Raw genomic sequence first — 12,500 nt, 5'->3', positions numbered from 1 at the left:
CCTCTAGAGATAGAGACCCTCCTAATGAGACCTGAGACCCTCTATCATATAGAGACCCTCCTATCAGGGTGAGACCTCTCGAGACCCTCCTATCAGGGTCAGACCTCTAGAGACCCCCTATCAGGGTAAGACCTCTAGAGACCCTCCTATCAGGGTAAGACCTCTAGAGACCCTCCTATCAGGGTGAGACCTCTCGAGACCCTCCTATCAGGGTAAGACATCTAGAGACCCTCCTATCAGGGTGAGACCTCTAGAGACCCTCCTATCAGGGTGAGACCTCTGGAGACCCTCCTATCAGGGTGAGACCTATAGAGACCCTCCTATCAGGGTCAGACCTCTACAGACCCTCCTATCAGGGTAAGACCTCTAGAGACCCTCCTATCAGGGTAAGACCTCTAGAGACCCTCCTATCAGGGTCAGACCTCTACATATAGAGACCCTCCTATCAGGGTGTGACCTCTAGAGACCCTCCTATCAGGGTGAGACCTATAGAGACCCTCCTATCAGGGTCAGACCTCTACATATAGAGACCCTCCTATCAGGGTGCGACCTATAGAGACCCTCCTATCAGGGTGCGACCTCTAGAGACCCTCCTATCAGGGTCAGACCTATAGAGACCCTCCTATCAGGGTGAGACCTCTAGAGACCCTCCTATCAGGGTCAGACCTCTACATATAGAGACCCTCCTATTACGGTGAGACCTCTACATATAGAGACCCTCCTATCAGGGTGAGACCTCTCGAGACCCTCCTATCAGGGTGAGACCTCTCGAGACCCTCCTATCAGGGTGAGACCTCTCGAGACCCTCCTATCAGGGTGAGACCTCTCGAGACCCTCCTATCAGGGTGAGACCTCTAGAGACCCTCCTATCAGGGTGAGACCTCTAGAGACCCTCCTATCAGGGTAAGACATCTAGAGACCCTCCTATCAGGGTAAGACCTCTACATATAGAGACCCTCCTATCAGGGTTAGACCTCTAGAGACCCTCCTATCAGGGTAGACCTCTAGAGATAGAGACCCTCCTATCAGGGTGAGACCTCTACATATAGAGACCCTCCTATCAGGGTTAGACCTCTCGAGACCCTCCTATCAGGGTGAGACCTATAGAGACCCTCCTATTAGGGTCAGACCTCTAGACAGACCCTCCTATCAGGGTAAGACATCTAGAGACCCTCCTATCAGGGTAAGACCTCTGAGACCCTCCTATCAGGGTGAGACCTCTATAGAGACCCTCCTATCAGGGTGCGACATCTAGAGACCCTCCTATCAGGGTGAGACCTCTGAGACCCTCCTATCAGGGTGAGACCTCTACATATAGAGACCCTCCTATCAGGTGAGACTCCCCTGGTCAATGGTGCCCTATATATGGAATAGAGCCCTGGTCAATGGTGCCTATATCAGGGAATAGAGCCCTGGTCAATGGTGCACTATATCAGGGAATAGAGCCCTGGTCAATGGTGCCTATATATGGAATAGAGCCCTGGTCAATGGTGCACTATATAGGGAATAGAGCCCTGGTCAATGGTGCACTATATCAGGGAATAGAGCCCTGGTCAATGGTGCACTATATATGGAATAGAGCCCTGGTCAATGGTGCACTATATAGGGAATAGAGCCCTGGTCAATGGTGCACTATATAGGGAATAGAGCCCTGGTCAATGGTGCACTATATAGGGAATAGAGCCCTGGTCAATGGTGCACTATATAGGGAATAGAGCCCTGGTCAATGGTGCACTATATAGGGAATAGAGCCCTGGTCAATGGTGCACTATATAGGGAATATAGCCCTGGTCAATGGTGCACTATATATGGAATAGAGCCCTGGTCAATGGTGCACTATATAGGGAATAGAGCCCTGGTCAATGGTGCACTATATATGGAATAGAGCCCTGGTCAATGGTGCACTATATAGGGAATAGAGCCCTGGTCAATGGTGCACTATATATGGAATAGAGCCCTGGTCAATGGTGCCTATATAGGGAATAGAGCCCTGGTCAATGGTGCACTATATAGGGAATAGAGCCCTGGTCAATGGTGCACTATATAGGGAATAGAGCCCTGGTCAATGGTGCACTATATATGGAATAGAGCCCTGGTCAATGGTGCACTATATAGGGAATAGAGCCCTGGTCAATGGTGCACTATATAGGGAATAGAGCCCTGGTCAATGGTGCCTATATAGGGAATAGAGCCCTGGTCAATGGTGCACTATATAGGGAATAGAGTGCAATTTGGACGGCCCTGCCCCCTCAGGCTGAAATCAAATCCAAGCTGGTGTCCTATCAGATCCATGGAAGTTGAAGTGAGGAGAGACTAAAAGCATGGAGAGATGTTCCCTTGCAGTGAGGAGACAGGAGAGATGCCCTCCATGGGAACTAAACAGCATGTCCCCTGGGAACTAAAAGCATGTCCCTTCCCTTGCAGTGAGGAGACAGGAGAGATGTCCCCCTGGGAACTAAAAGCATGTCGTCTCTGTTCCCTTGCAGTGAGGAGACAGGAGAGATGCCCCCCTCCTAAAAGCATGTCGTCTCCTGTCCCTTGCAGTGAGAGACAGGAGAGATGTCCCCCTGGGAACTAAAAGCATGTCGTCTCCTTCCCTTGCAGTGAGGAGACAGGAGAGATGTCCCCCTGGGAACTAAAAGCATGTTGTCTCTGTTCCCTTGCAGTGAGGAGACAGGAGAGATGTCCCCCTGGGAACTAAAAGCATGTTGTCCTTTCCCTTGCAGTGAGGAGACAGGAGAGATGTCCCCCTGGGAACTAAAAGCATGTTGTCTCCGTTCCCTTGCAGTGAGGAGACAGGAGAGATGTCCCCCCTGGGAACTAAAAGCATGTCGTCTCTGTTCCCTTGCAGTGAGGAGACAGGAGAGATGTCCCCCCCCCTGGGAACTCATGTCGTCTCCTTCCCTTGCAGTGAGGAGACAGGAGAGATGCCCCCCTGGGAACTAAAAGCATGTCGTCTCCGTTCCCTTGCAGTGAGGAGACAGGAGAGATGTCCCCCCTGGGAACTAAAAGCATGTCGTCTCTGTTCCCTTGCAGTGAGGAGACAGGAGAGATGTCCCCCCCCCCTGGGAACTAAAAGCATGTCGTCTCCTTCCCTTGCAGTGAGGAGACAGGAGAGATGTCCCCCTGGGAACTAAAAGCATGTCGTCTCTGTTCCCTTGCAGTGAGGAGACAGGAGAGATGTCCCCCCTGGGAACTAAAAGCATGTCGTCTCCCTTCCCTTGCAGTGAGGAGACAGGAGAGATGTCCCCCCCCCTGGGAACTAAAAGCATGTCGTCTCCCTTCCCTTGCAGTGAGGAGACAGGAGAGATGCCCCCTGGGAACTAAAAGCATGTTGTCTCCCCCTTGCAGTGAGGAGACAGGAGAGATGTCCCCCCCCTGGGAACTAAAAGCATGTCGTCTCCGTTCCCTTGCAGTGAGGAGACAGGAGAGATGTCCCCCTAAAAGCATGGGAAGGAGACAGGAGAGATGCCCCCCTGGGAACTAAAAGCATGTCGTCTCCGTTCCCTTGCAGTGAGGAGACAGGAGAGATGTCCCCCTGGGTTGTCTCTGTTCCCTTGCAGTGAGGAGACAGGAGAGATGCCCCCTGGGAAAAAAGCATGTCGTCTCCTTCCCTTGCAGTGAGGAGACAGGAGAGATGTCCCCCCCTGGGAACTAAAAGCATGTCGTCTCCGTTCCCTTGCAGTGAGGAGACAGGAGAGATGTCCCCCCTGGGAACTAAAAGCATGTTGTCTCTGTTCCCTTGCAGTGAGGAGACAGGAGAGATGTCCCCCCTGGGAACTAAAAGCATGTGAGTGAGAGACAGGAGAGATGTCCCCCCTGGGAACTAAAAGCCCTCCGTTCCCTTGGTGAGGAGACAGGAAGATGCCCCCCCTGTAAAAGCATGTCTCTCTGTTCCCTTGCAGTGAGGAGACAGGAGAGATGCCCCCCTGGGAACTAAAAGCATGTTGTCTCTGTTCCCTTGCAGTGAGGAGACAGGAGAGATGTCCCCCCCCTGGGAACTAAAAGCATGTTGTCTCCGTTCCCTTGCAGTGAGGAGACAGGAGAGATGCCCCCCCCCTGGGAACTAAAAGCATGTCGTCTCCGTTCCCTTGCAGTGAGGAGACAGGAGAGATGTCCCCCCCCCTGGGAACTAAAAGCATGTCGTCTCCGTTCCCTTGCAGTGAGGAGACAGGAGAGATGTCCCCCCCCCTGGGAACTAAAAGCATGTCGTCTCCGTTCCCTTGCAGTGAGGAGACAGGAGAGATGCCCCCCCCCTGGGAACTAAAAGCATGTCGTCTCTGTTCCCTTGCAGTGAGGAGACAGGAGAGATGTCCCCCCTGGGAACTAAAAGCATGTTGTCTCTGTTCCCTTGCAGTGAGGAGACAGGAGAGATGTCCCCCTGGGAACTAAAAGCATGTCGTCTCTGTTCCCTTGCAGTGAGGAGACAGGAGAGATGTCCCCCCTGGGAACTAAAAGCATGTTGTCTCTGTTCCCTTGCAGTGAGGAGACAGGAGAGATGCCCCCCTGGGAACTAAAAGCATGTTGTCTCCGTTCCCTTGCAGTGAGGAGACAGGAGAGATGTCCCCCCCCCCCCCCTGGGAACTAAAAGCATGTTGTCTCTGTTCCCTTGCAGTGAGGAGACAGGAGAGATGTCCCCCCTGGGAACTAAAAGCATGTTGTCTCCCCTTGCAGTGAGGAGACAGGAGAGATGTCCCCCCTGGGAACTAAAAGCATGTTGTCTCCGTTCCCTTGCAGTGAGGAGACAGGAGAGATGTCCCCCTGGGAACTAAAAGCATGTTGTCTCTGTTCCCTTGCAGTGAGGAGACAGGAGAGATGTCCCCCCTGGGAACTAAAAGCATGTCGTCTCCGTTCCCTTGCAGTGAGGAGACAGGAGAGATGCCCCCCTGGGAACTAAAAGCATGTCGTCTCCGTTCCCTTGCAGTGAGGAGACAGGAGAGATGTCCCCCCTGGGAACTAAAAGCATGTTGTCTCCGTTCCCTTGCAGTGAGGAGACAGGAGAGATGCCCCCTGGGAACTAAAAGCATGTCGTCTCTGTTCCCTTGCAGTGAGGAGACAGGAGAGATGTCCCCCCTGGGAACTAAAAGCATGTTGTCTCCGTTCCCTTGCAGTGAGGAGACAGGAGAGATGTCCCCCCCTGGGAACTAAAAGCATGTCGTCTCCGTTCCCTTGCAGTGAGGAGACAGGAGAGATGTCCCCCCCCTGGGAACTAAAAGCATGTCGTCTCCGTTCCCTTGCAGTGAGGAGACAGGAGAGATGTCCCCCCTGGGAACTAAAAGCATGTCGTCTCCGTTCCCTTGCAGTGAGGAGACAGGAGAGATGTCCCCCCCCCTGGGAACTAAAAGCATGTCGTCTCCGTTCCCTTGCAGTGAGGAGACAGGAGAGATGTCCCCCCCCCTGGGAACTAAAAGCATGTCGTCTCCGTTCCCTTGCAGTGAGGAGACAGGAGAGATGTCCCCCCCCCCTGGGAACTAAAAGCATGTTGTCTCCGTTCCCTTGCAGTGAGGAGACAGGAGAGATGTCCCCCCTGGGAACTAAAAGCATGTCCCCCCCTTGCAGTGAGGAGACAGGAGAGATGTCCCCCCTGGGAACTAAAAGCATGTTGTCTCCGTTCCCTTGCAGTGAGGAGACAGGAGAGATGTCCCCCCTGGGAACTAAAAGCATGTCGTCTCCCCTTGCAGTGAGGAGACAGGAGAGATGTCCCCCCCCCTGGGAACTAAAAGCATGTCGTCTCTGTTCCCTTGCAGTGAGGAGACAGGAGAGATGTCCCCCCTGGGAACTAAAAGCATGTCGTCTCCGTTCCCTTGCAGTGAGGAGACAGGAGAGATGTCCCCCCTGGGAACTAAAAGCATGTCGTCTCCGTTCCCTTGCAGTGAGGAGACAGGAGAGATGTCCCCCCTGGGAACTAAAAGCATGTCGTCTCCGTTCCCTTGCAGTGAGGAGACAGGAGAGATGTCCCCCCCCCTGGGAACTAAAAGCATGTCGTCTCCGTTCCCTTGCAGTGAGGAGACAGGAGAGATGTCCCCCCCCTGGGAACTAAAAGCATGTCGTCTCCGTTCCCTTGCAGTTCATTGGGTGTGACGCGTATGGGATCTGTGTGAGAGTGTTCTGTGACTTTGGGGACCAGTTTGAGGTGTCGGACCCCACTGGAGAGGAAGCCAAGGAGATGTTTATCACAGAACATCACACAGGTACACACACACACACACACACACACACACACCCTCCTCTCTGACCTCTGACCTCTGATCTGTAGGGTAACCCAGGGGTGGTAACCTGTATGGACAGCAGGACCCACGGCCTCCAGACTGGACAGAGTGTTCTCTTCAGAGAGGTCAACGGCATGGACACACTCAACGGCACCGCGCGACAGGTCACAGGTACTGATACGACAGGCTTATGACAGGTCACAGATACTGATAGGACAGGCCTATGACAGGTCACAGGTACTGACACGAGAGGCTTATGACAGGTCACAGATACTGATAGGACAGGCCTATGACAGGTCACAGGTACTGATACGACAGGCCTATGACAGGTCACAGGTACTGATACGACAGGCCTATGACAGGTCACAGGTACTGATACGACAGGTCACAGGTACTGATACGACAGGCCTATGACAGGTCACAGGTACTGATACGACAGGCCTATGACAGGTCACAGGTACTGATACGACAGGCCTATGACAGGTCACAGGTACTGATACGACAGGCCTATGACAGGTCACAGGTCACAGGTACTGATACTGACAGGCTTATGACAGGTCACAGGTACTGATACGACAGGCCTATGACAGGTCAGGTCACAGGTACTGATACGACAGGCCAATGACAGGTCACAGGTACTGATACGACAGTCCTATGACAGGTCACAGGTACTGAGGTACTGACAGGTCACAGGTACTGATAGACAGGCCTATGACAGGTCACAGGTACTGATACGACAGTCCAATGACAGGTCACAGGTACTGATACGACAGGCCAATGACAGGTCACAGGTACTGATACGACAGGCCAATGACAGGTCACAGGTACTGATACTGACAGGCCAATGACAGGTCACACAGGCCTATGACAGGTCACAGGCAGGAGAAGGTTGTAATCGCTGTTGATGATAATGTGTGTCTGTGTCAGTCCTCTCTCCCTACAGTTTCAGCGTAGGGGACACTTCCTGTCTGCAGCCCTATGCACACGGAGGCTTCTTCCTGCTGGTCAAAACCCCCAGAACGTACAGCTTCGTAAGTAACACGACCACAACACGACCGCAGTACGACATTCATTAAACGACATAACACCGCGTTTAAATGGTTTACACTGAACGGGAACATTCCATCTTTCAGGATCATTTGTTTTTATTCGTCCGCTGTTGATACAGTCTCAAAATGTCAGTCATCAAGTTGTCCAGATCTAGTTTCGTACAGCGTCATACTGCCTCATACTGCATTATACTGCCTCATACGGTGTCATACTGCTTTATACTGCCGTCATACTGCCTCTACTGCCGTCATACTGCTTTATACTGCAGTCATACTGCCTCATACTGCCTCATATGGTGTCATACTGCCTCTACTGCCGTCATACTGCTTTATACTGCAGTCATACTGTGTCATACTGCCTCATACGGTGTCATACTGCCTCATACTGTCATACTGTCATACTGCATTTATACTGCAGTCATACTGCCTCATACATACTGCCTCATACGGTGTCATACTGCTGTCATACTGCCTCATACGGTGTCATACTGCATACGGTGCCTCATACATACTGCCTCATACTGCCTCATACGGTGTCATACTGCCTCATACGGTGTCATACTTCCTCATACTGCCTCATATGGTGTCATACTGCCTCATACGGTGTCATACTGCCTCATACGGTGTCATACTGCCTCATACGGTGTCATACTGCCTCATACTGCCTCATACGGTGTCATACTGCCGCATACGGTGTCATACTGCCTCATACTGTCACTGCCTCATACGGTGTCATACTGCCATACTGCCTCATACTGCCTCATACTGTCATACTCATACTGCCGCATACGGTGTCATACTGCCTCATACGGTGTCATACTGCCTCATACTGCCTCATACGGTGTCATACTGCCTCATACGGTGTCATACTGCCTCATACGGTGTCATACTGCCTCATACGGTGTCATACTGCCTCATACGGTGTCATACTGCCTCATACGGTGTCATACTGCCTCATACTGTCATACTTCCTCATACTGCCTCATATGGTGTCATACTGCCTCATACGGTGTCATACTGCCTCATACGGTGTCATACTGCCGCATACGGTGTCATACTGCCGCATACGGTGTCATACTGCCTCATACGGTGTCATACTTCCTCATACTGCCTCATACGGTGTCATACTGCCTCATACGGTGTCATACTGCCGCATACGGTGTCATACTGCCTCATACGGTGTCATACTTCCTCATACTGCCTCATATGGTGTCATACTGCCTCATACGGTGTCATACTGCCGCATACGGTGTCATACTGCCTCATACGGTGTCATACTTCCTCATACTGCCTCATATGGTGTCATACTGCCTCATACGGTGTCATACTTCCTCATACTGCCTCATATGGTGTCATACTGCCTCATACTGTCTCATACTGCCTCATACGGTGTCATACTGCTGCATACGGTGTCATACTGCCTCATACGGTGTCATACTTCCTCATACTGCCTCATATGGTGTCATACTGCCTCATACGGTATCATACTGCCTCATACGGTGTCATACTGCCGCATACGGTGTCATACTGCCTCATACTGCCTCATACGGTGTCATACTGCCTCATACGGTGTCATACTGCCTCATACGGTGTCATACTGCCTCATACGGTGTCATACTGCCTCATACGGTGCCATACTTCCTCTAATGCCGTCATAAAGCCTCATACTGCCGTCATACTGCCTCATACTGCCTCATACGGTGTCATACTGCCTCATACGGTGTCATACTTCCTCTACTGCCGTCATAAAGCCTCATACTGTGTCATACTGCCGTCATACTGCCTCATACGGTGTCATACTGCCTCATACGGTGTCATACTGCCTCATACGGTGTCATACTTCCTCTACTGCCGTCATAAAGCCTCATACTGCCGTCATACTGCCTCATACTGCCTCTACTGCCGTCATAAAGCCTCATACGGTGTCATACTGCCGTCATACTGCCGCATACGGTGTCATACTGCCGCATACGGTGTCATACTGCCTCATACGGTGTCATACTTCCTCATACGGTATCATACTGCCTCATACGGTGTCATACTGCCTCATACGGTGTCATACTGCCTCATACGGTGTCCTACTGCCTCATACGGTGTCCTACTGCCTCATACGGTGTCCTACTGCCTCATACGGTGTCATACTGCATCATATGGTGTCATACTGCATCATACTGCCTCATACGGTGTCATACTGCCTCATACGGTGTCATACTGCCTCATATGGTGTCATACTGCATCATACTGCCTCATATGGTGTCATACTGCCTCATATGGTGTCATACTGCATCATATGGTGTCATACTGCCTCATACTGCATCATACTGCCTCATACGGTGTCATACTGCCTCATACTGCCTCATACGGTGTCATACTGTCTCATACTGCCTCATACTGCCTCATACGGTGTCATACTGTCTCATACTGCCTCATACGGTGTCATACTGTCTCATACTGCCTCATACGGTGTCATACTGACTCATACTGTGGCACCATTACACAGTTTGCACTGGACTTTTCCTTAAACGTCTCTGTCTCTGTCCGTGTCTCTGTCCGCGTGTCTCTGTCCGTGTCTCTGTCCGTGTCTCTCTGTCCGTGTCTCTCTGTCCGTGTCTCTGTCCGTGTGTCTCTGTCCGTGTCTCTGTCCGTGTCTCTCTGTCCGTGTCTCTCTGTCCGTGTGTCTCTGTCCGTGTGTCTCTGTCCGTGTGTCTCTGTCCGTGTGTCTCTGTCCGTGTGTCTCTGTCCGTGTGTCTCTGTCCGTGTGTCTCTGTCTGTGTGTCTCTGTCCGTGTCTCTCTGTCCGTGTCTCTGTCCGTGTCTCTGTCCGTGTCTCTGTCCGTGTCTCTGTCCGCGTGTCTCTGTCCGTGTCTCTGTCCGCGTGTCTCTGTCCGCGTGTCTCTGTCCGCGTGTCTCTGTCCGCGTGTCTCTGTCCGCGTGTCTCTGTCCGCGTGTCTCTGTCCGTGTCTCTGTCCGCGTGTCTCTGTCCGTGTGTCTCTGTCCGTGTCTCTGTCCGTGTGTGTCTCTGTCCGTGTGTCTCTGTCCGTGTCTCTGTCCGTGTGTCTCTGTCCGTGTCTCTGTCCGTGTCTCTGTCTCTGTCCGTGTCTCTGTCTCTCTCTCTGTCCGTGTCTCTGTCTCTCTCTCTGTCCGTGTCTCTGTCTCTCTCTCTGTCCGTGTCTCTGTCTCTCTCTCTGTCCGTGTCTCTGTCCGTGTCTCTGTCCGTGTCTCTGTCCGTGTCTCTGTCCGTGTGTCTCTGTCCGTGTGTCTCTGTCCGTGTGTCTCTGTCCGTGTGTCTCTGTCCGTGTCTCTGTCCGTGTCTCTGTCCGTGTCTCTGTCCGTGTCTCTGTCCGTGTCTCTGTCCGTGTCTCTGTCCGTGTGTCTCTGTCCGTGTCTCTGTCCGTGTCTCTGTCTCTGTCCGTGTCTCTGTCCGTGTCTCTGTCCGTGTCTCTGTCTCTGTCCGTGTCTCTGTCCGTGTCTCTGTCTCTGTCCGTGTCTCTGTCTCTGTCTCTGTCTCTGTCCGTGTCTCTGTCCGTGTCTCTGTCTGTGTCTCTGTCCGTGTGTCTCTGTCCGTGTGTCTCTGTCCGTGTCTCTGTCCGTGTCTCTGTCCGCATCTCTGTCCGTGTGTCTCCTCTGTCCGTGTCTCTGTCCGTGTCTCTGTCCGTGTCTCTGTCCGTGTCTCTCTGTCCGTGTCTCTGTCCGTGTCTCTCTGTCCGTGTCTCTGTCTGTGTCTCTGTCCGTGTCTCTGTCTCTGTCTCTGTCCGTGTGTCTCTGTCCGTGTGTCTCTGTCCGTGTGTCTGTCCGTGTGTCTGTCTGTGTGTCTCCTCTGTCCGTGTCTCTGTCCGCATCTCTGTCTGTGTGTCTCCTCTGTCCGTGTCTCTGTCCGTGTCTCTGTCCGTGTCTCTGTCCGTGTCTCTGTCCGTGTCTCTGTCCGTGTGTCTCTGTCCGTGTCTCTGTCCGTGTGTCTCTGTCCGTGTCTCTGTCTGTGTGTCTCTGTCCGTGTCTCTGTCTGTGTGTCTCCTCTGTCCGTGTCTCTGTCTCTGTCCGTGTTTCTGTCCGTATCTCTGTCCGTGTGTCTCTTCAGGAGACGATGGAGCAGCAGCTGTCTGAGCCTCAGGTCCTGACTCCCGACTTCAGCAAACCAGAGGTGAGAGGTCATAGGTCAGCTCCAGTGTGCTGTGTGTTTGATCTGCTGTGTGTTGGAGCCGTCTCTGAGCAGTTTCCTGTTTTGTCCATTGTGAATGTGTCCCTCAGGCCCCGCTGCAGATACACGCCGCCATGCTGGCTCTTGATGCCTTCCAGGAGCAACACAACAGACTGCCCAATATTGGGTAACACAACGCCTAGTCCCTACCCTCTAGCCCCTCCCCCTCCCCCTACTCCCTAGCCCCTCCCCCCCTACTCCCTACCCTCTACCCCCTACTCCCTAGCCCCTCCCCTACTCCCAAGCCCCTCCCCCTCGGACACCGACCCACTAGCCCCTCCCCCCAACCCCTACTCCCTAGCCCTACTTCCTCTATAGCTGGTTAGTCCCTAGCCCCAACTTCCTCTACTGGTTGGTCCCTAGCCCCTATTTCCTGTATAGCTGGTTGGTCCCTAGCCCCTACTTTCTGTATAGCTGGTTGGTCCCTAGCCCCTACTTCCTCTATAGCTGGTAAGTCCCTAGCCCCTACTTCCTGTATAGCTGGTTGGTCCCGAGCCCCTACTTCCTGTAAAGCTGGTTGGTCCCTAGCCCCTACTTCCTCTATAGCTGGTTGGTCCCTAGCCCCTACTTCCTCTATAGCTGGTTGGTCCCTAGCCCCTACTTCCTGTATAGCATGGTTGGTCCCTAGCCCCTACTTCCTGTATAGCTGGTTGGTCCCTAGCCCCTACTTCCTCTATAGCTGGTTGCTCCCTAGCCCCTACTTCCTCTATAGCTGGTTGGTCCCTAGCCCCTACTTCCTCTATAGCTGGTTGGTCCCTAGCCCCTACTTCCTCTATAGCTGGTTGGTCCCTAGCCCCTACTTCCTGTATAGCATGTTGGTCCCTAGCACCTACTTCCTATATAGCTGGTTGGTCCCTAGCCCCTACTTCCTCTATAGCTGGTTGGTCCCTAGCCCCTACTTCCTGTATAGCTGGTTGGTCCCTAGCCCCTACTTCCTGTATAGCTGGTTGGTCCCTAGCCCCTACTTCCTCTATAGCTGGTTGGTCCCTAGCCCCTACTTCCTCTATAGCTGGTTGGTCCCTAGCCCCTACTTCCTCTATAGCTGGTT

The 12,500-nt window shown here is 52.8% G+C and overlaps 1 protein-coding gene across 1 annotated transcript in view; it reads left to right on the top strand.

Annotated features, from left to right (window-relative positions):
- Nucleotides 1-12,500, top strand: part of LOC127919913 (ubiquitin-like modifier-activating enzyme 6) — a gene marked incomplete at its 5' end in the record, with an annotated part of 77,221 nt that overhangs the window by 13,237 nt on the left and 51,484 nt on the right. The window contains 6 exon segments of the mRNA XM_052503744.1: nucleotides 6,068-6,181; nucleotides 6,183-6,191; nucleotides 6,257-6,380; nucleotides 7,137-7,240; nucleotides 11,333-11,395; nucleotides 11,503-11,579. Coding sequence (XP_052359704.1) covers nucleotides 6,068-6,181; nucleotides 6,183-6,191; nucleotides 6,257-6,380; nucleotides 7,137-7,240; nucleotides 11,333-11,395; nucleotides 11,503-11,579 — 491 coding nt within the window.

This window comes from Oncorhynchus keta, unplaced genomic scaffold, assembly GCF_023373465.1.
Source record: "Oncorhynchus keta strain PuntledgeMale-10-30-2019 unplaced genomic scaffold, Oket_V2 Un_contig_17849_pilon_pilon, whole genome shotgun sequence".
NCBI classification, from domain to species: domain Eukaryota; kingdom Metazoa; phylum Chordata; class Actinopteri; order Salmoniformes; family Salmonidae; genus Oncorhynchus; species Oncorhynchus keta.
Note: the sequence above shows the minus strand (reverse complement) of the source record. Positions and strands in the feature narration are given on the sequence as shown.